General features: G+C 30.4%; 1 protein-coding gene across 23 annotated transcripts in view; it reads left to right on the top strand.

Moving 5' to 3' along the window:
* The window catches only part of LOC134690895 (doublecortin domain-containing protein 2-like), a 113,828-nt gene that overhangs the window by 44,810 nt on the left and 43,372 nt on the right, over window positions 1-25,646 (top strand). For 18 of the 23 annotated variants that reach the window (XM_063551054.1, XM_063551053.1, XM_063551052.1 and 15 more), the window contains exons 3-7: window positions 11,165-11,247; window positions 18,679-18,813; window positions 20,590-20,748; window positions 21,059-21,085; window positions 24,187-24,225. In XM_063551054.1, coding sequence (XP_063407124.1) covers window positions 11,165-11,247; window positions 18,679-18,813; window positions 20,590-20,748; window positions 21,059-21,085; window positions 24,187-24,225 — 443 coding nt within the window. Of the gene's footprint in view, window positions 1-11,164; window positions 11,248-18,507; window positions 18,643-18,678; window positions 18,814-20,589; window positions 20,749-21,058; window positions 21,086-24,186; window positions 24,226-25,646 lie in introns of all 23 variants that reach the window. The other 5 variants (XM_063551037.1, XM_063551039.1, XM_063551047.1 and 2 more) reach the window with 3 other exon arrangements.

Below are 25,646 nucleotides of genomic sequence, written 5' to 3'. Positions count from 1 at the left end.
TTGCAAACATGTATTTTTCAGGGGGTAGGATCTTTATTGGGACTCCAGGATTGGGTGTTTTCAAGCGTGGGATTTCTAGATTGATTCTTTTGGGGTGCGGGAAGTCTTTTTTGAATTTTAGGATGTCAGGATTTAAATTTCTTTATTTCGGAATTCCATGTTTTTGAGCTATAAGTTTCAGGATCAAGACCCCTCCGTTTTGGGACCCTTTATACATGTAGCTCAACTTTCAGTTTGCTTTACAGTGTGAGACAAGGGGCAGGCTCATTGTTGAAGGGCGTACCTTGACCTATAAAGGTTTACTTTTCGAATTGTGACTTGGATGGAGAGTTGTCTCTCATTAGCACTCATACCATACTCTGTTCAATAACTGAACTGGATTATAAAACATATTAGTAACCTTGGTTCACAGAAAACTGAAAAATTCATTCAAGCAATGTAGAGTAGATTGATTTTTACTGTAAATGTAGGTCATTTATTGATTTCATCTATTTTTATAAAAGTTAATTAAGAATCAGTTATATGTTGACTTAAGAAAAAATAAACCAATAACATTTTGAGAAGTATGAAACAATTTGTTTGTCTTTGTCAAAAGAAACCACTGATCTACATTAGGTAATTAATTATTTATCACATCGAAGCAAACAAAAAAATGTCACATTTACCGTTATCATCATAATGATTCAGTGCAAGAAGCTGAGACGATATTTTTATTTTAGTTAATTCTTTCAAATATCTTATCCAGGAATGTTAGGTTAAGACACATTTTATTTTTTTACCATGACAGCCTTTTCCCAATCGTTCAGTTAAAGTAAAATAAGGGCTCAAATACAGGTATAATTCAATGAACTCAAAAAATCCACAGTTGATGAGTTTGGTATACATCCTACGTTTTCACATTTATACATGGCGGACACACCAAATTTTCAAATTGTTGCTTTTAAGCTTGTCTGGCAATGTCTGGTGAAGTTAAATCCAAACTTACATATATATAATAGCTGTTAAAGAAAATAATACTTGATAATTGTGTGCCTCTGACATATGTCAGAGGCACACAATTATCAAGTATTATTTTCTTTAACAGCTATTATATATAACAAGTTTATTTTTTAAACAGAAAATATTTTGAAATTTAAATTTACAAATTGTGTGTCAGGCATAAATATAAAATTTCAATTCTGGTATCTATGATGAGTTTATTTCAAACAATTATTTTCAATAAATTTTGAAAACATCATTCAATAATTAAGATTTAATTTAACCCTGTCTACCGTAAAGTTATACCAGTTGGAATTCTCTAGAAGTAAGATACTTAGACATCAATACTTGATTAGAGCCAGCGGAAGTTCAGAATGATCTTATCGCTAGGTACCTTGTCAACAAGTCTTTTAATACCATTATCAATGAATTCCAATGCTGCTTCGCTAGACCAACTTTTCTATCATTTCTGATTCGCTTGGATTGGTAACCCAGTTGTATAATAAAAAATTGTTCGATTATATTTTTTATTCGTTATACAGTATTGAAGATTAACCATCCGGAATGATGGTCTAAGCTTATTTAATATTTTTAAATGTTTTAATATTGTGGATTGTAATATAAAGAATGTATAAAGGCGGTATTTATTCTTAACACTCTATAAAGTTACGTAATTGAATTTGGGATTATTTTAGTTTGTAAGATACTTATTGTTCAAGGTTGAATGGATTTCTTGGTTTAGTAAAAAATACGAAATTGTATTTGAAATTATTTTCAATTTTAAGTTTTAGTAAACACTAATTAAGGTATAGTGTATTCTACTTCCCTGTATGATATTGAGTAAAAATTTTCAGAATTAATCCCAGTATAATAAATATGCTCGAAAAATAGTTGAATTTCATGCATCAACATTTAGAAAGGTAATGTTTTTGCAGTTAAAAAAAAGGGGGGATTTAGTGTTCAAAAAAACAATTAAACCTTGCCACATGTACATTGCTCTCCTGTAAATGATCAAGATACAAGTAACTCAAATTTTGTTGTCTTTAGGTTATAATAATGTTCTTTTTCCTGACATTTTTCCTGAATTGGATCAAATGAATGTAGGCACTATTTACATTTCCATTCTCAATTTTACTAAAAGTCAAAAGAAAAAAAGAAACTGGCAATATTTTATTTTGCCATTTATTGTGTGGGCACATGTCAGCATTGTAATGGTTTTTTTTTGTTGGACTGCTGTCTCATTACCCTAGGCCAAGCTTCAACTATCGTGAGGTCTAGCGGGACGCCTACAGTGCAGTTGATTTGGTGTAACGATATCTCAGTAGCATGGGTTCGAATCCCGGCGAGGGAAGAACAAAAAATTTGTGAATGCAAATTTACAGATCTAACATTGTTGGGTTGATGTTTAGACGAGTTGTATATATATATATATATTTGGTTCAATACTAATCAAAGTATGAATACCAGTTATTAAAAACTGACATATTTATATCAAAATCATGGATTTATTTAGTTTTAATCATAAATAACTTCTCAAACCAGTTGACATGGCGTACAATAAGCATCAATAATGTGTCCATTTCAATTAAAAATTGATTGAAATTCAAGTTTATTCAGGGTAGTTCTAATGCAATGTTAATATCTGTTTTCTTTCACCTGGCTGTTCATGTGTTAAAGTTTAAATGAAACCTCGTTGTCAACAAGTTATGTTCTCAATATTTCAATGGTGTATATTACGACCACATTGTGTCGATCAATTTTTATTATAATTGCAAGAACTTTTAAAGTATATATATAGTTTGTATTTGATAAAATGATAAGTAATTATTTTGTCACTCTAAAGTTTTGTACAGTGATTGAAATGTATACTTTTTTTTCTAAAGAAAATATAATATTTGACATTATTTAGACATTTTAATAGCGACGTGGGATCAAAACCTTTTTGATACAAAGTCAAAAATTGGGTTGTTCTTCAGTGCAAGATTAAAAAAAAAGATATTTGTAATTTTTTAATTCATTTTATTCAAAAGTTGATTTTAGTTTGTAGTTATCAAAAGATGTAAAGATAAAAATAGTTATAATAGAAAATCAGATTTTAGTCTACTATATGCATGATTATGTAAAAACTTTCACTTACTGTCCTTAATTTAACCATTTTGAATAGGTATGCATTCATAGATAAATGACTGAAATTTCTTGTGTGTTGAATGACCCATTGGTGGCATTAGTTGGTCTGTTTCTGCACTTTGGGTGGGTTGTTTGTCTCCATAACACAATATAAAAAAGAAGATGTGGTATGATTGCCAATGAGACAACTATCCACAACAGACCAAAATGACACAAACTTTAACAACTATAGGTCACCGTACGGCCTTCAACAATGAGCAAAGCCCATACCGCATAGTCAATAACTGTTTCAATTCTCAACTTTATTAGTTATAAAAAAAGAAATGAGTTTACAAAATAAGACCATGTAAAGAAAATCCCTGTCACTAATCAGAACCTTTGTCTATAGTAACTTAGTGATCTTCTTTGTTATTTTGAGAAATACGTTTGAAAAATTGTAGATCTTAGATCATTTCTACTCAATTGGATCACAAACTTTAATAGACTTGGGACAATTTAGAGCATGGCATATTGAATAGAAACATGTAAATGTTAGTACAATCTTTGATCATTTCTATCTAATAAATTTATAAAATCATGACTTTTATAGACTTGGGACGTATTAGAGCTTAGTATATTGTATAGATACATGTAAGTGTACATGTAAGTGCAAATTCTTTCTACCGATATCTGCCATTTCATTTCATTTTATAATTGAAATTCAAAAATTTACCCATTAGCGAAGAAGACATTTCATCACAATAAAAGCTAATCTTTTTTTATATTTATGTACTGTTGAAACCCGTTTCATCACGTACATGGTTGGATATCTCTTTCAAATAAGCGAACTTTAAATATAATTAGAGCCTTAAGGTGACGGTTAAGACAATTTTCCTTGCATACAGTTGACATTTTAAAAGAAATACAAGTGTAATTTATCATTTGATCACATTTTTAATAAAAATAAATTTATATATCTACAAAGCGTGTGCTATTAGGGTGACCCCCTCTAGGTGGCAGTGTTTCTACATAGACCTTGACAACCTTAAAGTGTATAACAGTGTAAGATATATAGTAACGTAAATTATATTTGCAATGTGTTATTCGGTATTAGCCACCGGAGGTAATATTGTCTGCCATAGATTTCGTCAGTGGGTTTTGGCATGTAGAATTTCCATTTTATATAATAGACATGTTTGGCAATCGTTTGTTTGACAAACAGTAAAACAATGAGATTTTCTTAAGTAAAAATTCTTGGTCTAAATATTAATCTCAAACAATGCCATAGAGATTCCTAAAATGCATACTCATAACTCTATAAATTGCACATTATTGTGGATTGTGATCCTTCAAAGTTAAGTCATATTATGTTTTAAAGTTTTGGCTGTAGTCAGATATTTAAACCATGTAACAGTATTTACATAGCAATTTAACTTTTTTTAATTCTCTTTATTTTTTATGACCCATTTATTGATATTATGTTTTCCATTCATTCATTCGTCTTTCTGTCTTTACTGCTTGTGGGCTGTCTGACATTTTTATTCCCTACAAATATAACTGGTTAAAAAAAGTTTGACAATATTCACTTTTGTATACAGTATTATCAGAGCTTTAAAAATGTAAGACTTTGTTGTTAAATTACCCAGTACTTAGACTTTAATTACTGTACATGTAAGTTCAGAAATTATTGTGTGCATTTATTATTGTGTTTGTCATTTTACACTAAAATGTAATTTTAATTTTATGATATTGAGAAAAATCCTGTTTAATTCATCAAAAAAATAATTTCAAAATGCAAGTTTAAATTATTGTGATTATAACCCTGTCACATTTTTCACAATAATAAAAATGTCGCAAATGTTTCCTAATATACAGAAGATCATAGCTTGATCATAAAAACACAGGAATTTCATGTAAATTCTATTTCTTGATTCACTTATCTGACAATTTAACATGAAAATCCTGTTGGATTCACGAAAGTCTTGAGACTAAGCCTTTAAATCTAACTTTCATTACAACTTGAAACCTTGGCTCAACACATATTGACAAAAGTTGGTCAAACCTCCACTTTACAAACAGTGAAACCTGACTCCACCTAACAAACAGTGAAACCTGTAAACACCAAACCACTTTGGACAACATATTTTAATTACATACGGTTCACAGTTTAAACAATTTGAAATTGATATGAAATTCTACTGTCTGTCCTCAAATAAGAGTTCAGTTTTTCATTATTTGTAAGTTTGATTTACATATAGGTATCATTGTTGCGTTAAAAATTCTCTAGCAAAATATTTACATAGATATCCCTGTACCGTTATAAAGTCCTTAGTAAATTGCACAAGGGCACGACCTCAATTTATTTTTGTTCCTATTGTAACCCCCGCCGTCTCAGATTGTTCAAGTACAATCGTACAATGTACACAGTCGTCAACATGTACTTGCAATATTCTTTATTGTAATTGAAGTGCTTTACTTACGAATTAAGTTATTACTGTATATATCAGGAAAGATAATAAATTATCTTTCAATTCTAGCTTGGTGTGCCATACTCGAGTGTAAAGTATATTTACATATAGAAAAGCGGGGTAAATTTGACATTCCATGTTCAAAACAAACAAACTTGAGGGGTTTTGGAGTCTTAACAACCATAAAAGACAAACAAATGGTAAAAAAAATTAAAAGGGATATCATAACTTAATTAACCCTTTTGATCTTGATTTTAAACTGGGAAAAAATTCTAGATGTTTCCAGAGAATATTTAAAATTGTTACATCTTGATCAGCATTTAAAGGGTCAGAATCTAGATCTATATAGGAATAAAACCAAAGCCAGGTGTTGTGAAAATATTTACATCCATCACACAGCAACCGTAGCACACAAAAGACATCTAAAATCTGCATTAAATATTGATCATAGTCTTTAATTAGATATAAGTAGATGTGGTATGAGTGACAATGAGACAACTCTCCATCCAAGTCACACAATTTATAAAAGTAAACCATTATAGTGCCTTGGCTCATACCGAACAGTAGGCTATAGAGAGGAAAACCAACAGTCTAATCTATAAAAAAACAAGGACTGTAAGGAACCACATTACTGAACGACAACTATTGAACATCTCAGGTTCCTGAATCCTGACTTAGGACAGGTGCAAAAAATGGGTTTAAATGTTTAGATAGGTACCAACCTTCTCCCTTATCTGAAACAATAGTGTGACATCACAACATAGAAACCATGAAAACTAATAGTGCATTTTATGGGGAAATAAAATATAATTTTGGAATGCCTCTTCATTGTTGTCTGACAGCCAATTAAAATAGCAGATTCTTATAAAACATTCCTGTAATGAAATTAAAGGTGTTTCTTGAACTGTTGCACTTATTGCCCTGAATGTACCTGCATTAAAGTGCAATCAACAACCAGTTACTATAGGTACAGATATACAAATGATAAGCTTGATGAATTTGGTTTGCTTATTAGAACTTTGGATCATTAGAAAATGGTGTAAGTTAAAGTGATACTGAGAAAATAGTGATGAGATCAGAAGAAATTTGTTTTAAGTATTAATAAACTCACGGAAGCACAAGTGACACACCTCTTTCTAGTAATTTTGATGTCGTTCCACTGGCAGGTTTAATTATAATGATAACTTTAAAAGGTTATGCAATTTGAAAATTTTGTTAATTTTGTTAATTTTACCATAAATTGTGTTACTAATTTTAGTTTTTTTTTTACCATAAATTGTGTTACAAATTTTAGTTGTTTTTTTTTTACCATAAATTGATTCTACAATGAGATTTAAAAGTAAAAAAGATATTTGTCAATGTTACAAATTTTAGTTTTTACCAAGTTTTTATTCTTCAATGTTAGATTTAAAAATTAAATAAAGTATTTTCACATTAAAGTTTATGCTTAAATAACTTCATTTTATCTGTCAACTCACACTAAGAAGTTGAATTTAGATAGTAAAAACAAGGTCTATGATCATTTAAAACTTTTATGGTATTCAATAAAGTTTTAAAATTTGAACAAGTCTAGTTGTTTATTAAATTAAATTGTTTGACGAGGAATACAACTTCACCTTACAAGATTTAAATTAATTCAAGTCCAATGTTGTCAAAGTAAATCATTTTCAAAAGGAAAGGACTTTTTCTAATTGACATGCGATACAATTGCAGTTTTCAATTAAATTTGACCCTGGACATACATTAAGGACCTTATAAGTAGGAAATTTACATACAAAGATTTTAAAGATTTTTATTTTCAAAAGTTAAAAATGTTGGCTTAGCTGTTACTTTGATTTGAAGTATTTGTTAAAGTATTGCTAATACACGTTTATAGAAACCGTTAGACAAATAAGTATTTAAGAATTATTGTTGTGTCATTCCTGTTACCTAAATGTTTTTTATGTCCTATTTTGGGGCATTCCATTTTTGTTGGTCTGTGCGCCTGTTTGTTCTTCCATCCATCGATTCATCTGTCCATCTGTCAGAGTCCTGCTTCAAGTTTTTGGTCAAGTTAGTTTTGATGAAGTTGAAGTCCAATCAACTAGAAACGCAGAACAAATGTTCCCTATGAGATGATCTTTATACTTTTAATGCAAAATGAGAGATTTGACTCAAATTATGGTCCACTGAACATTGAAAAAATGATAGTGGGAGTAATGGACTTCTATATGTATAGACACTATAGATACATTTGGGATTTTAGAAGATTTATATTGGTATTGTTGTCCATGTTTTAGCCCTATAATATAGACAAGACCTAATGACATAGAATTTAACAACAATACTACCTTCAACCATGAGCAAAAGGATATTAAATAAGCCTCAAAATGAGAAAAATTGTCTTTTAAAGAGGTGCAAATGATACCAAAGTGACATTTAAACTCATAGATTGAAAACTGACAAAGCCATCTTTAATAGATGAGGAAATTAATTCTGATTGTACTTTTGGATAGATTCATAAAATCTCCTGGGTTTCTACCATTTTGTTCTTCACTTGGGATCCAGTCAATAATCTCCTGTTTTTTGTCAATTTTGTCCTTCACTATGTAAATCAATGCCCACATCTTTATTTAATTAGTGTCCAGACATATTAGGATTAATGTTTATTGATTATATGTTATTCTAATTGTTTATTACCATCAATGGCCATCTGAGTGAATTATAGAATATTTGTCAGGTATGTCAAATTACCGCTGAACGTGTTAAGCGAAAGCTGCCGATTGTTAATTTGAAGCCAATTTTCTTCGAAGATTAATAGGATCCAGCAGACGATGTTAATAGGTTGTGTAAAGTTACCTGGGTTTTTATTGATTTTTTTTCTCCAAGACACGGTTTAACCATCATGATACCCGTATTTTCTTGGTTAATGGTTCGTTAAGCTTCCTGTTTGTTTTCCAAAACTTCATTAAACGTTTTATTATATTTGTTCGTTGTGCAGAAAAGTTTTATGATTTCATGAAGTTTTAAAGGCGTAAGAGTTTTATTTTTGCACAATTAAGAAATTCTTGGAATTTTATTTGATCCTTAGATGATGTTATTAACTGTTTTCATTGATGAAACTGATATAGAAATGAAACATATCAACTTTAAAAGGAAACAAAGTTCATTGGTTTTTTTTATGAGTATTGACAGGAGACAGTACTACAGCCAGTGATTTGGTTTTATTTGATGTTTAAAAAACCATTAACATTCATTGATGACGATAAAATAAAAAGAAGGGTTGAGATCACTAAAATTAAACTGTTCAACACTGGGAGGTCAGGTTCAATAAGTTTAGAGCTGGGCATATTGTATAATATTTAATTGTCTGTTATTGGAATTTTTTAAGTTTATCTCTATTTTTTTTTGTCTTGGGGCCGATAACTGTCTCATAGGTGAATTATGTTGGACATGGTCACTTTCTTTCATATGTTGCTGAAATGTTGGTGATGTTTGCTATGTTCACCAGTTTTAAGTTATCTTTGTAGTGTTTTGTGGACGGGTGAATGTCTTTTTGATGGTGTTTTTTTCATTTTTTTGTGGTCATGGTATTTCTTTGTTTTTCTATGACTACAATTATATCTTACTCATAAAATTCTGATGTCAACTTAAGTTGTTTCTTGAAAGTCTATAGGTCAACGTTGGAGTCTTCTGAATGGTTTCTTCAATATTCTAACTTAAACCTATATATTACTACCTTTTTACAATACTTGACAATAAGACAGACAAGGCATTCAGCTTGAGTGGAAATCTATATATTTTTTTTAATTTAAATTTAAAACCTCAAGAACTTTTTTAACATTGATCCTGTGTATGTTTCCATTATAAGAACAGCGTGTATGTTCAGATTAGAATTTGTTAGGACATTTATAGGTATTGATCATTTCATAATTCCAACGACTCGACTCATCGATCAATCTTCCTTAATACACTTAATTCTTTGACTGCAATGTTGACATGGATGTATAATCTTACTCACATGTTGAATAGGTCAATTTACATTGTGTAAAAAATCTATTTCCTCAAAACTATATAAAAAAACGATAAAAATGTACTAGATAACATGTGTATACTATACAACCTTGAATATATATATACAAAATCGAAAAATCGCCAAGTTGACGTCTTCTGTGCTAGAATTTAGGATTTGATTAATGTGATTATTTCATGGTTCACAGTTAGCATTCAGTATATCGAGAAGGGTAATCAATAAAGTAGGTTACCGCAACCAAATGTGGAAAAATTTATTTCTGAAATAAAAAAATAATTTTTTTTTTATGTGGGCCATGATTCCAAGCTAATACTACAAAGAAACACACAAAGCACATGCACACCTTTAAGTATAAAAATGTTTTAAATATTTTTTGAATTAGAGTGAAAAAAATAGGATGTTTGACAATAAGCTTTAATAACACTCATTATCAAAGAACTAAATCAATACTAAAAGAGGGTCAAAAGATACCAGAAGGTCACATTCAAACTCATAGATCGAAATAAACTGACAACAATAGGGCTTAAGAAAAGAAAGACAAATAATAGTACACAAGACACAACATAGAAGACTAAGCACCACAAACCCCAGTAAAAACTAAGGGTAATCTCAGCCATTTTCTCAGGTGATCGGTTGATCAGTAAGGATAATCCAGTTTTTTTCTTTCAGTACTTTCATGGTTTTGCTCTTGTTTTATACTCAAAGGATAAATATATGTAAAGTCCATATTGAAAATTGAGTGCAAACCTTTTTTGGAAAATAATAATTAAATGAGGTGGAAAATTCAAACTATTTATTCCATACCAGCAATAACTAGTTTGTTAAAACCTTGTAACCTGTTAGTATTAATCCATCTGAATTGTCACAAACTACCTCCAACATTGGCACACGTTCAATAGAATATTATAATCAGATTAACCGTTACAAATTTGTCTTTAATGTAATACACCTTACATTCATTAAAGTCCATTATAAAAATGTATTTAATTGTTAAACCCTTTAGGGTTTTTGTTAAAGAGATTGTTTGATGAAAATTTGACAACAATCTGATGTGAAAGACATTTACGAATATCCATTACTGTTTGTGAGAAGGGAGCAATGTAATATTTTGAATTATTGAAAATGAATTTAACTTTCTCATTTGAAAGTGTTTGCATATTTTTTCAAGTATATTCTATGATTTTTACATAAAAAATTTATTAATTAGTTGTAGATTCTTAAACCAAACTAGCTGTCTCTAAGAGAAACGAAAACTGTAGACAATAGGATTGTACAGAAATGCAAATAGAGTGTAACTTAGATAACTTTGACCCACCATCCTTCTGTCTTTCTGTCCGTCCTATTTTATTTAAACAGCAAGCTTGAATGGGGGTCTATGTGTCCTCAGTGAATTCACAGCATTCAAACTGTTGAACGCCGTATTTTAACCTATAATGGTTTACTTTTTAAATTGTTATTTGGATGGAGAGTTGTCTCATTGGCACTCACACCACATCTTCCTATATCTATAGCTTTTGTTACTCAATTTTGCTAGAATCATGTAAAAGCACACAGGATTTGTCTTTCATTTCCTTAATGCTTCTTTTTTTTTCATTTTCAGCTTATACCAGCACACCACAATAAACATTTAGAGAATGTTACCGGCAAAATATCCCAAATTCCAACTCAGGGTAAAGCAATCGAGTAAGTATATTTAACTGTGGAAAAATTATTACAGCCAATTGCATTGAGTGTGTACAAATGTAGGTACAGGTAATATCTTTGGTTAGATTTCTTGCTAGCTAAACAGTGAAGTCATTATGAGGTTAGGGAAACTACCCTTCTTTTAGAGTAACTGGTCTCAGAGATAACCAATCTAAATGTCTGTAGGACTAGGCTACTTTGAAAGGACGGTAGTTTGTCTTACCTAATAACGACTGCACAGTTTAGCTAGCAAGCATTAGCTAACCAAAGATAAAACTTTTACCTTCACACTCAACGCAATCAGCTGTAACCAAAGCTGAGGTTTGTATTCAGTTCTATTTCATAGCATGTATTATTGGCTAGCAGTTATTGCCTATTGGTTACAATGTTAATTTATTGTTAAACTTTTAATAGTACATGCATGCAACGTTCAGTAAATTAAAATGTTCTTAATTAATTAATCTATGAATGTTTAATGTAGAACAGAACTTCATCATCAGAATCCATTTCTACGTCATTAAATGATTAGCACTCCATAAATAATTATCCTGTTTAGAAATTATGTTATATCACTATTATTTCTTGTCATTGCATAGAAACAAGAAGTTTGGACAATCTTGTAACCAACCACTTTTAAGATTTATTCAAGAGATTAAAATTTTTGTCCAAAACATCAAATCCTTAACTTTGATTGGTTGAATTTTTGAACCTGATTACAATCAAATTAACTGAATATATAAAATTTTAATGATCCTTAGGCATTTTATTTTTTGGAAAGGGGAAGGGTCAAATCAGTTGTTAATTAGTATTAAGAATACATTAGTTTGATACTTGCCCAAAAAACTACTTTCAAAATGTTGTTTTTAATGAACAGCTTTAGATGTAAGAAATATTTCAGAATTATAACACAATTCCGTTCCAGCTCTTATGGATATATTTGCAGGTCACAAACCTTACTTAGTTTATTGTCCTAACCCAATATTCATTTCTAATGATTTACACAGCAGGGATAAATTTTATCGAAAACAAATTCCTTAAGTCCCACATAAGATTCTCCAGAAATCTTTAAGTATACACACTTGTATGGATTTTTAGATTATACCTCTTGTTTCTGAAGGTATAATGATGGTATTTCAATATGTAATTTATGTTATCGTCTTGACAACAGAGTTTGTAAATAAACCACTCATATTTGTACAAAAGATTATGACATTTTTATATCTTTAAAAAAATATATTGGTTTGGTATTTCAAAAATCAGAGCGACTATAGGTCCTAACATTTATGACTGGTTCTTAAAGAAGTTAAAGTTATATGATTGAGAGATTACGGATCAAAAGTGGATGTTTAGAATTTAAAAATATGATAAGGCAAAAGTTTACTAAACTTTTAAGTTGGATCAAAATATTTGTAACTAGTGCCACTTTAGAGTCATTAAATGTGTTAAATGCTATGATATTTGTCTAAACTTAACCCTTATACGACTGAAAGTTATATTAGAATTGCAACAAACATTTTACTGATAAAATTTATATTTGGTTAAATTCCTCTGCCTATTAAAACTGGATGCCACGAAATAGCCAATATTCAGCTCAAAGTAGCCTGAAACTGATGTTTCAATGTTTTTTTGAAGGGAAACCATGGTAATGGAACATGTTTTCAATAATTAGAAAGAAAGAAAATTTTCAGTCACTAAATAAAATGTCCTGTTCATATTCAAACAAAACAAAAAGGTTTTTTTATTTTTTATTCCTGCAACATTTTATGTTTCCATAATATTGCGAGTGTAAATGGGGAATGTGTTGAAGAGACAACAACCCAACCTAAGAGCAGAAAACAGCTGAAGGCCACCAATGCACTGTTATAGGCTAAGAGGGTAGTTGACATGAAACATATTAAACTTAAATTTCTAATAATCTAATCTATGTTTTAAACTTTTTTAAAAGAATTTTTGAAGTGTTTTCGAAACTTTTCATTGATAAATATACACGTATTTGGAAATTTCAAGTTTTTACATTTGTTTTTCATTAAATTTTGAAGGCCTGTCATCTATATATTTAAAGTTCGCTGTTCTTTATTAGTATTTTGTCGTGTGATGTTTGCTTTCTCAAAAGTTCAATGAAAGTGTCCCTCTACAAAATGATTTATGAATGTTTATGAAAGTAATGTTTTTCATATCTATGTCACTAATGACTTTTCTCTTATACAATTGCTCTTTCTATAGTTAGTGTAAACCAATGATATAAATTATTTGTGTATAATCTTATGTAAAGACATGAAAAATTCAATTATTATTAAAAAGACTGAAAAGTTTCATTATTTTTTTTTCTCTCAAGAATATGCCTTAAACTTTCTCATGATTGGGGTAGATATATCATTAATAAAAGACAAATTAATACAGAATGCAACTAATCTTAAAAATCTATGACGATAAATCATAATTCTGTTACTATGATTACCTTACAAAATAGACAAATGTGTAACCTCAGATTTTCCCTAAAATATTTTTTTGTTATTGTAATTGCTCCATTTCCTTGTAAGTGTCTCTATTTCATAGCAGATTTTTTTTTAGGAAGTTAAAATGCAATTGATTTTCAAATTTTAAATATTATTAATGCATAAATGAAGTTTCATTTTCTAAGTATATTTCATTTGTAGTATATTTTATGTTCGTTCTAATATAAGCTATTATTCAGTTGTTTTGTAATGCTTAACCTCATTTTTCAGCTTTCTGTATATTTTATTTGTTTATTTGCCTAGTTTATCATACATATATGCTTTATTTTATCTAACATATCATTTATTTAGATTTGTTTTCATTTTAGAAGCTAGCTACGCTATATAGCTATAGCATCATTACAGATTTTCAGAGGCAGCATAATGGACCATTATAACATTTGTTCAAAAAGAATATTTCACACTGGGTTAAATCATAGTTTTGGGAAATAAATTAATTCTGTTTATTAAAAGGTTTCAAAATTTAAAAAAATTGTTTGGAATGGGTAGGGATCTTTATTCATCCTTTTGAGTCCTCATGCTTGCATTTGGATATTGTCTTTTCAACACCTACCAATAATTTTACTTTTGTAAATTTCAATTTTACCGTCTAAACCTTCACACACTTAGTCTAGGTCCTTTATGACAAGATTCCTGTTCCTTTCATCCCCTGAATTGGTTGGAATTAGTACAGGGGAGGTGGATATTCTTTGAAATGCTAAAAATATGCAAAGAAAATTCTATGGGTGGTACGCCATGAAATAGCCTAAAGGCGGTGCTTAAAAGTGGCGTTTAAACACCAAGAATCAATCAATCACTGGGTGGTAGTGATTTTTTTGAAATTCTGCCAAAGAATGAGTTCAGATAAATTTATTGAGTGTTTTAATTGTTTTCTTCAAAAAAAGACTCACAAAGAATGAGCATTTACGGTGGTACCCAACACTTTCACTAAAATTAATTTGGCTCGTTTAATTTTCATAAAATTTTGACCAAGTATTAACTTTGACCCTCTAACAAAAATATAAAAAATTCAAAAATTTTGAACCAACTGTTTTGACAGAAAAATTACACTGGTTATATAGCAGTTTGACAAACATCAATTTTGATCATTGAGAAGCTTAATATTTCCTTTACAACACAACGTAATTAAAACGTTTAGCTGTCTTTACAGAGTTATCTCCCTGTAGTGTTAGGTACCACCTTAAGATAAAGTAAATGGGTTCATGGTGGTCGTTTTTTTCAAAAGTCTGCAGAAGAACAAATTAAGCCTCTGGGTGCTGGATTATCTCACTTTGAAGATTCATTGGTGGCTTTCGACTGTTTTCTATATATGGTGGGGTTGTTGTCTCTTTGACACATTCCCCATTTCCATTCTCAATTTTATATAGTAAATAGGTGGTGTTTGTTATTGAAATTCTGCCTTAAGAATGAGAAAAGATAAAGTTCAAGGTTGGTAAATGTTTTCAAAAGTCTGCTGAAGAATGAGTAAAAGTACGTAATTGTTTATTTAAAATTGTATGCAATGTTTGAAAAATAAAAGTGTTTTTAAAGTCTTTCCCTCTTTTGACCTACCCATGATACACGAAAAACATATCTATAGTCATATTATAATGGTAGAATGTTGGAGAATTCAAAGCATTAGCTAATTTGAGGATTTGAAATAAAGTGCAAATCATTAAAAGAAGCTCAATCATTAAACTATTTACTAGATTTGGTAATATAACTAAAGCTTGACCTCTATTAAATATCTTTCTATAAAATTGGCACAGATTTAATGAAAGAGTCAAGCGGGGGTTATGTATACAAAAGTAGAACAAATATTCAGTGTGAAATATTCTTTGAAATATTTAATAATAGTTGATCAATACCAAGCAAAACATATGGTTATAGTATTATTAATTAGTTATGTTTTTAAATCATTTTAGATTTTTCATCATTAAAATTCCAAATTAGGATTTTAATATAAATAGCAAAAATTTCAATTAAATTTTTAATCATTAATTTAACTACCATATTGTTTCAAGGTCATGAATATATGTTTACTAATCCTTCTTTTTCCATGTCATGATTTTGGTTCCTAAGTTTGACCTTGTAATGTCAAATATTTCTTGTTGCTGTTGGACAGTTATACAAATATAAAGTTGTCTTTTCTGAGGCTATGTCCAAGATAAACCCTGTTCCTGAAATCCCAATGGACCTTCCAAGAAGCTACATCATGTTACTTTAAGGGAACATGGTTAGACTATGATTTTGGTGTGATTACCGGTAAATGCCCAGTGGCATCAGACCTACAGCAAGAAATTTTACTGTGAGGGGGAAATGCCCAGTGGCATCAGGCCCATAGCAAGGAATTTTACTGTGAGAAGGGAAATTCCCAGTGGCATCAGACCTACAGCAAGAAATTTTACTGTGAGGGGGAAATGCCCAGTGGCATCAGACCTACAGCAAGAAATTTTACTGTGACGGGGAAATGCCCAGTGGCTTCAGACCTACAGCAAGGAATCTTACTGTGAGGGGGGAAATGCCCAGTGGCATCAGACTTACAGCAAAGAATTGTCTGTGAGGGGGAAATGCCTATTGCCCAGTGGCATCAGACCTACAGCAAGGAATTTCACTGTGAGGAAATACCCAGTGGCATCAGACTCATAGCAAGGAATTTTACTGTGAGGGGGGAAATGCTCAGTGGCATCAGACTCATAGCAAGGAATTTCACAGTTAGGGGGGAAATGCCCAGTGGCATCAGACCTACAGCAAGGAATTGTCTCAGTGGGGAAATGCCCAGTGGCATCAGACCCATAGCAAGGAATTTTACTGTGAGGGGGGAAATGCTCAGTGGCATCAGACTCATAGCAAGGAATTTCACAGTTAGGGGGGAAATGCCCAGTGGCATCAGACCTACAGCAAGGAATTGTCTCAGTGGGGAAATGCCCAGTGGCATCAGACCCATAGCAAGGAATTTTACTTTGGGGGGGGGGGGGATTCCCAATGGTATCAGACCCATAGCAATTGAAGTATATGTGAGGGGAGAAAATGCTCAAACTTCAATCTGAATCTAGGCTTCATGATGTGTGTGCGTGTAAGTGGAGGTGGGATTATTTGAACACTCTATGTATTTGGCATATCTCAGGAACTCTTTATTTCCACTTGGAAAACCTTAGACCCAAGAACAGAATCATGTTTTTCCATCCAAAAGGTCAAAAAAGACTTTTTTTGAATTTTCATATTTTTCATTTATTTTTTAATTGAAATATCACCACTTTAGGGAAAACATATATTAGATTTCATTTGTTTCATTAGTTAGTAAATTATATGATTTTATCTTTTGCTGGCAATTATATAGAAGTTTTAAGGGGAAGGAATAAATCAATTTGACAATTCTTCTTGCCCCCTTTACTTCTAAGAATCACCAAAATAATACTACTTTTTCAAGTTGTTTGATATAAGATTCGATTCATTTAACTGTGTTAACCATAAGCATTTAATAAATAGTGTAACTTAACATTTTTTGGTCAGGAAAATAACAAATATAACAAACGTTACAAAAGCTTGTTGTGCAAGAACTCATTTATTAATTCAGCTAAATATCATGTGTTATCATTGCTATAGGAAATAGAATAGATCGTTATAGTAGGAATTAATTTACAGAAAATGGTTTCAGAAATCCAGAATTTTAGGCTATTAATTATAGCTTGATAGGAGTTATTTCCCTTGTTGACAAGTGATACTGGTTCCCTGCAATAAAGAGCAATGCCAAGTAGTATATTTATTGAAATTAGTATTCAAGTATTTTAAAGTTTTTAATCAAATCCATTGAGAAGTACATTGTTGTTACTAAAAAGAAGAAGAAATTTGAATAATTTATCACCTATTTAATGAAAATGAACAATGATATCTTGTTTTTACAATTGTTCTTCATTGAAGCCAGTGCTACTTTTCATCAAGGGGAATAACTTATATCAATTTATGAGCAAATGTCAGGCTCTGAAATTTTTTTCTGTAGAAATCTAATATAGAAATTAAAGCTTATAATAAATTGATATTTTTATTAACTTATTAAATACAAATAATGGTATGATACATAGTTATGCATAACATTCATACAAGAACATTTAAATTTATTTTATTTGGCATTTTGCATGTTGCATGAAAACATTTCTTTGGATTGTTACATATGCCATTAATTGCATGTTATTCAATATTATTGCATGTTATTTGCATGTCTTATTAAATACAGAAATATAGAGTGAATTTATTTAGAAATTTTTTAAGAAATTTATTAATACAAAAAAATAAGTTAGTTAATCAGACAATTGAATTTATAAATAATGATATATCGATGAAAATAAAGATAAAAATATATACAAATTAAAAAAAAAAGAAAATAATACTTTTAATAATTTTAAACATTTAAAAACAACTGTAAAGTAACTTATTATTTTGACACTTCTATAAACAGTGGCTATTTTAGGTAAATCCTGAGATTAAAAGGAAGACAGGGTGAAGGGTATGGTCCATCTAGTTTGACCCCATACTTTCTTAGGATTTTGGAATCATTCGAATATTATATAGATCTACAAAAATGTTCTTTTACAATGTGAAGCCTCTGAGAGAACTCTCCTTTCTATAAATTTTGGGCTATTTCTTGTCACACAACAAGCTAATATTCCTTTGGTGGGTCTAAAACTTTAAAACCTTGGTGAAATATTCTGACTTATTGTCCTTGAGTTCACCCACTAACAAATGCGATTAATTTCTTTTCTTTCAGTATCGTAGTAAATGGGCGCTTTACAGAAAGTGCAATAAAGGTTTGCCTTTTACCACACCAGCAGCATTCCTTTCACGAGACAGCTAAAGCCATAGCGGAAAAAGTCGCAGATAGTTTAAACTACCGGTGTGACGAGTGAGTAATTATCATTCATAAACTTGTTAATTTCAGAGTTTTTGTTAACGGGCAGGATATCGATAAGCCAACTACGGTTGGTTTGTCTTATCGACAGTTGGAAAGTATGACTGAGGCAATAAAGGTTGTTCACGAGGCCATAAGAGAGAAGCATCAGTATCGGGTCGATCAGTAAGTAGAACACAGGGCTTTCCATGTTGTTATATCACCCTAGGTTTGTGGGCTTTATAAACTGTTTTCAGATCAGAACCAAATTTGACTCTTCAAAATTAGTTTTTATATTTTTTTTATCAAACCATCAAATATTTGGTGAGAAAACAGTTTATTATCTAGATGTGACTTTCAATTTCTACTGAGCTTTTCTTGTGTACACATTTTCCTGCTTTGATCAATATGTGGAATATTCACTGAATAATTTTATATTGTTGCACAGAAGTACCGTGTAAAAGTTAAAATCTATACTGTTGTGAGATAAAAAAAAACTGTGTGGTTAAAGAATAGTCAGATTTTTTTTTACACATGATGAGATTTTCTAGGATTAAAGCCTTATGGGTCAAAATGTCATTTGGATTTTAGAATCAGTTGGATCAAAATTTAACAGGCTTGTGAGAATAAATTCATTCAGACACCTCCGGATGCTGGTGGTATCTTGCTACATACATGTAGAAGACTCATTGGTGGCCTTCGGCTGTTGTCTGCTCTATGGTCGGGTTGTTGTCGCTTTGACACATACCCCATTTGCATTCTCAATTTTATTAGTGTTTTAGAAAAAAATTCTATATCAAGTTTCCAATTCTTAGAATTCCATGTCTGAAATATCAGGTTTTAAAGGAAAAAACAGGTGACACAAGTTAGTATTCAAAGAATCAAGGTCAGATGGACATTACAGAAGTGCTGACTTTATAAAGATGAGATTTCTTACATCAGAGAGTGCTAGATGTAAGTTGTGATAGAATTAAAGAGTGAAATTTGACCAACCCATGCTGCATTATGCAGGGATCATACTTTCTTTTCTACATCCACAAAATTGCTTTATATATTCACTATTATCTATTATATGTGCACATCAGATTTCAGAGAACGCAAGTTGTATCATTGAATTTTTAAGTTGCAGTTTTAATGCATGAGGGGCCTGATGAGGGGGGGGGGGGGGGGGTCTCATCACGATTCACAAGTTGATTTTTTTGTCAATCACGATTCACAGAAAATCCATTTCCATTATCACGGATCACGAAAATATAAAAAAGTAATAAATCTGTAGAAAAACGGATCACAATAGCGAAAATGCACCGATCACAAAGAACGAAAATAACCCATCAGACCCCTCATGCATATGTTAAGCTGATTCATAACCACACCTCTTTTTGGGAGATACTTTATATTCTTAATTTGATATTTTTGTTTACCAACTGGTTCCAAATATGTTTTTTTGGACTCAGCTTTCATATTTTCTTGTAATATGCTAAGGAGCACTATGGATGCCTCTTGGAGCAAACACTGCTCACCATTCTGTAGAACCTGCACTTATAGAGATGCAAAGTTTATGTCAATTTTAAGAAGGCAACCACATCATTATAAACACCATCTGATTAAAATGGAGTAAATTCAGTCTAAACTGGTGAGGACAAAGATGCATCAACCTGTAAAATGTTGTATCAACTGGGCCAAGATATTGATCTTTTTATGGCAAAAGTCAAAAACTAATCTAACTTTGATGTTATTTCCTTGCTCAATTTTGTAATGGAGACCACAAAGGTTCTTATTGAAAACCCACACATGTTCATTATGATGTTTACTTTATAAAACATATGCCACACAAGTGTTCACATCAACATTTCGTTGTTCACATACTGAAATGTGAAAGCAAGACCGGGACTTGGTTCACATTATATTGAAAAGTGAAGCGAGATGAGGACATGGTTCATTTTATATTTTATTTCTTTTTAGGATCTGTGATTTAGAGGGCCATGTTGTAACAGATGTTAACCAATTAGAAACTGGAGGACTTTACGTAGCCAAAAATTCCTATCACACATTCAAACCGGGTAGATATGAACCTCACGGGCGTAAAAATATTATTGTTCCATTATCACCTAGAGACAAACAGTAAGTCTATTTTTCTGTTTATATTACAAGAAAGCTGGTAAATTTATACTAGTTTTAAGTATATAAGTCTGTGAAATTAGAATCTAAAAACAGAGCCGAAGATCAAACTGATTGATTTTTTTTTAGTATTATAATTTACTTATACATTAAAATAACCCATAATGCTAAAAGATGGGTCTGAGACCAATATGTAAAGCAAATCTAAAATAGAATAAATTTAACAGTTTGAAGAAATTCAGTGTTGACTTGTGAGTAAAGATAGGCAATTATAATACTACAAGATATTAAATATTAAATCTTTCTTTTTCAGACAAACTAAATACTTATGGAAAGAAAGGTAAGATATGATTAATATTATCTTTATTTTTTTTCTTGCTTTTTTTAAAATTAGAACTAGTGACCTTCGCTGTAGCCTTGCTAACTGAAGCAGGAGAATATTGTTATGACTGGTTTGTCTGTCCAAACTTACCTTAAATAGTTAAACAACTAACTTGATTTCAGTGATACTGTATAGTGCTGTTGTTATTCTAATAATCATAGCTAACTAATTCTGCTGAGAAACATACCATCCAAATAGTCAAAAGTTTCAATCTTAAATACTGTAAATTCAGAAATTATTGCGTGCATTTATTATTGCAATTTTGTCATTTTAGACTTAAATGCGATTTTAATTTTTTTACAATTTTGAGAAAAATCCTGTTTAATTCATATAAAATATTTCAAAATGCGAGTTTAAACTATTGCGTTTACAAAGCTGTCGCATTTTTCGCAATAATAAAAACCTCGCAATCATTTCTGAATTTACAGTAGTCGATCATAAATAGCACATAGCAAGACAACAACATTTTGCTGTTTGGTAACATTTTACATGGTGTTTAGTCAACTGCATAGTTTTAAACTGTACAGTTATTTGCATGGTTTTAAACATCAGCTATGTATTAATAATTTAGTTAGAAGTTTGGAATTAACCTTAAATTGCTTCTTTTCAAGTTGGGAAGAAATTTACAAATTGTTTTACCTTAATTGCTATAAACTCAGAAATTATAACATTAAATGAATAATTTGCAAATGCTGAATACCAAACAATGGTTTATAAAATTGAAATATGAGTTTGAATTATTGCTGTATGTCTTTTTGCATTATCTGCAATTATAAGTCATTGCAAAAATTTCTGAACCTGATCTATCCAAATCACAGCAAAGAAAAATCATTCTTTCTCCAAAATTCAATTAAAAAGAATTTCAAAGAAAATCATATTTCATATTCATATATACAGTGAAATCTTATTGCAGTGCAACTATTTTACTTATTGCCAAACTCAGCCAATTTTCTTTTCATGCAATACATCTATTGCCAAACATAACTGATTGCAGTGTTGCCACAAATTACATTATACATGTACCATTATGTTATACCAAATTGTGGTTTTGAAAATGTGTTGCATTGTAATAATCTTACATACTGTGTATATTCGTTTTCATTAGTTGCATAATTTTAAAATGTATAGCCATGCCATATTTTTGTCAAACACAGACAGACCAAACAACTTTATATGAAATTTTATCTTTCAACAAAAACACTTTGGGAATCAGATTGTATTTTGATTTATCAACTATTTGTGTTAGACATCAATCTCACTGTCCAAATTAATATGTCTGTGTTTGCTCAAATGAGATTCATGTTTTGTTAAGAATAGTAGTATTGTTTTGTAGATCTAAAATTAGAAAGACTAATTCTGTTTTAAATTTTTACTTCAGCTAAAGTTGCTAGAACTTAATTTTAACATACAATGCATCTAGATTTATTTTTACCAGGTTAATGTTCTTTTTTACACAAAGTGGTACTTTTACTGCAGACTTGATTTTCATACTTTTTCTATGACATACTACACAAAAGATTGCAACAGAATTTTGCAAACTTCTCTCAAGGAAGTATTCTTTTTATATAAATTGCCTAGTCATCCTTCGAAAAGTAATTCTTAATAAAAGTTGGTATTATTGACTTTAGATGCATCATTAGAACTGTGTTGATATCTTGTTACAAATAATCATTTTCTACTAACTTTCACGTATGATATGACAATGATGAAATGTTTAGAAATCATACTTGGTAGCATCTTCGCTAGCCAAGGGTTACGATCCACTCCCGCTCTCTTCACCCTTGGCGGATTGAGATAATATTTCGGAGACACAAGGTAAGGATTTTTATTGGTTGCAGTAGAAACTCACTGCTTCCAATCAAAAAGCGCCTATAACATGATCACGTGTAAATGTAGAAAGTGTTTGTAAACAATTGCCATGTGTTTATTGTGCAACAAGTCTTTACATCACTAAACATACGACTATATTTAGTGACAACTTGAATGTTTTTAATCAACTAATAGAAGTTCCTGTGTATGTTTCATGCACAAATGCATGAATGTTGACGTATATTTTCGTTTCCGGCTTTACCAAGTGAGTAGAATCTAGACGCTACCGTGTTTTTACCTCCAAATTGAAGAGTTCAAGTGCTACCATTGGTCAAGAATAATGTATTGGGAATAGGCGTGACTTTAATCTTCCGATAGATGGCGCAACATTGATATCACAAATGTTGGCTCAATCTGCTAAGGGTGAAGAGAGTGGGAGTGGATCGTAACCCTTGGCTAGCGAAGATGACTTGGTAGAAAATTTATCATATTTGTAACTAGATAACATTGTTAAAGATAATCTGTTCTGCAATGTATCTTTTATATCCGTCTTTGATAAATTGTACACTGGAATTTAAGTAAGAAAAAAAGGTAAATGTTGAAATTTTCATGCTGCATTTAATTAATTTAATTTATTATTACAATTTCCCATTGAAATAAGAATCAAAATTTATTTTTATGAATTGCAAAAATTGGCAAATTTGAAACTGTCATTTAAATTTCCTTAACTTCAATACAAAAAGCTTATGAATAATATGTCATACTTTATTTTTAAATATTTTACTGAATTTCTTGTAGTGAATAAGTATAAATTGCAGAACAGAACAGAATAGTCTATTTGTCTAACTCATGATGTTTTTTGTTATAAAGCTGTTGCCTAATTATTGTATACCATTTTGTTGGCTGTGCTTCCATCTACTGTCATAATTATCTCCCCTTAGGATGAAAATGGGAGATAATTAATTAGTTGTTATGAAGAAGCTACAGAATTGTCTCCCCTAGATATACTCATTTAACAGGAGTAAATCTTTTCATAATAATAAGTGATTCTTTTACTTAATTTGAAAGATTTTTTTCAAAGCCACAGATATTTGAATAATTTTAATGAAAAAGTAGGCAATTCTTAGCTTTGTCCAAAGAAAATAATTCTCTGAAAATTCCTAATAGTTTTTATGTCAACAAAATGGTATACCGTACATACATCAGTAGATTTCATTCACATTCTATCGTCATTTTCTTCTGTGATACAGATCTACTTTTGGCCGACCATCGGATTACAGAAGACCTAGGTAATTCATGCATGTCTTTCTTATTTGCAACAGTTGCCATGGTAACATTTCCATAATGATAAAAAAAATAATGTCTGCTAAAACAAACACTTTATGCAAACTTTTGTACAAGTTACAATTTTATGTGTTTATTTAACTTAAGTTTTCAACAAAAGTGCATATTTTTTTAACTGTTGTGACTGTTGCAGATAAATTGAAATTTTAATGGTGCACATTTTGTTGTTTGTGTTGGTTTATAACCATGGCAACTAGCATAAGATTCAAACAGCCACTATTTTGTCGTGTAGAGCAGCAGGCAGGTATGAAACATCACATCCCTTCCTTGAACCTTGCAAATTCAAAACACAACCTATTTTCTGTTTATAATTATATATTTGAAAGCTAAAGTTTACAATTCATTTAAGCTAAAGTTCATAGTTCATTAAAGCTGAAGTTCATAGTTCATTAAAGCTTAAGTTCACATATCATTAAAGCTAAAGCTAAAATTCACATATCATTAAAACTAAAGCTAAAATTCACAATTCATTAAAATAGTTATGTTATTTTATTATTTTTAAATTCTATAATGTAATTGGTTTATGCACTATTTCAACTTTATCTTATTTGGGAAGGCTATAGTTTATTTTAAGTATTGGCAAAAGTTTTCTTAAAAAATAAGAGATTTAATGAATATCAGCAGTGGCTGGACTTGTGGTTTTAGTCAAACATATCAAGTATCAAATGAGAAAAAAAATGAGAATTTTGACTAGGATTAGCTTATTTTTACTAGATTGTAACAGGATTTTGACTAGCATCAATTAATTTTTTACTTGATTTTAGCACGGGCTTATCATGCTTGAACGATACACACTCATCACTATGTTGATTAGTCAATAGTTATCTCCCCACTTATAAGAATAATGTCTTCATAGATTCTGGGGCTTTTTTTTTGTGCGTGGCTTTTGCCTAATTCTAGGCATGCTGAAAAAAAAGTTTTAAGGATTGTCTTATTGTTTGTGAAATGAGGGATTGGAAAACTCATTATTTGGTTCTAATTCACATCACACATTATTTACAAATGTATCATTTCACATATCATGGTTTATTTCCATCATGTTGTAACTATATATGATAATTTACCTCCCATTATAATTATCAAACTAAATAACCCTGATAAGAGATCTGTTTTTGGATTTAATTGCATTGTCAGTAGAGTTTATATTTCTAACTTGAAATGTATCAATATGAAAAGTTTCTAACATTTTGGCATCTCTTAGTTATTCTGTTATGCCTTATAGGGCTAATCTTTTAAAGGGAGATAATTTATGCATGACTTATTCATACATGTCCAATTAAATAATCTGCACAGTGAAGCATGTATCACTACTAGGATAATAATATTGTTTTGTGATTTAATTGATAATAAGGAGACTAAAATTACT

This window comes from Mytilus trossulus, chromosome 11 (genome assembly GCF_036588685.1).
Source record: "Mytilus trossulus isolate FHL-02 chromosome 11, PNRI_Mtr1.1.1.hap1, whole genome shotgun sequence".
Lineage (NCBI taxonomy): Eukaryota > Metazoa > Mollusca > Bivalvia > Mytilida > Mytilidae > Mytilus > Mytilus trossulus.
This window is presented reverse-complemented; position numbering and strand designations above follow the sequence as displayed.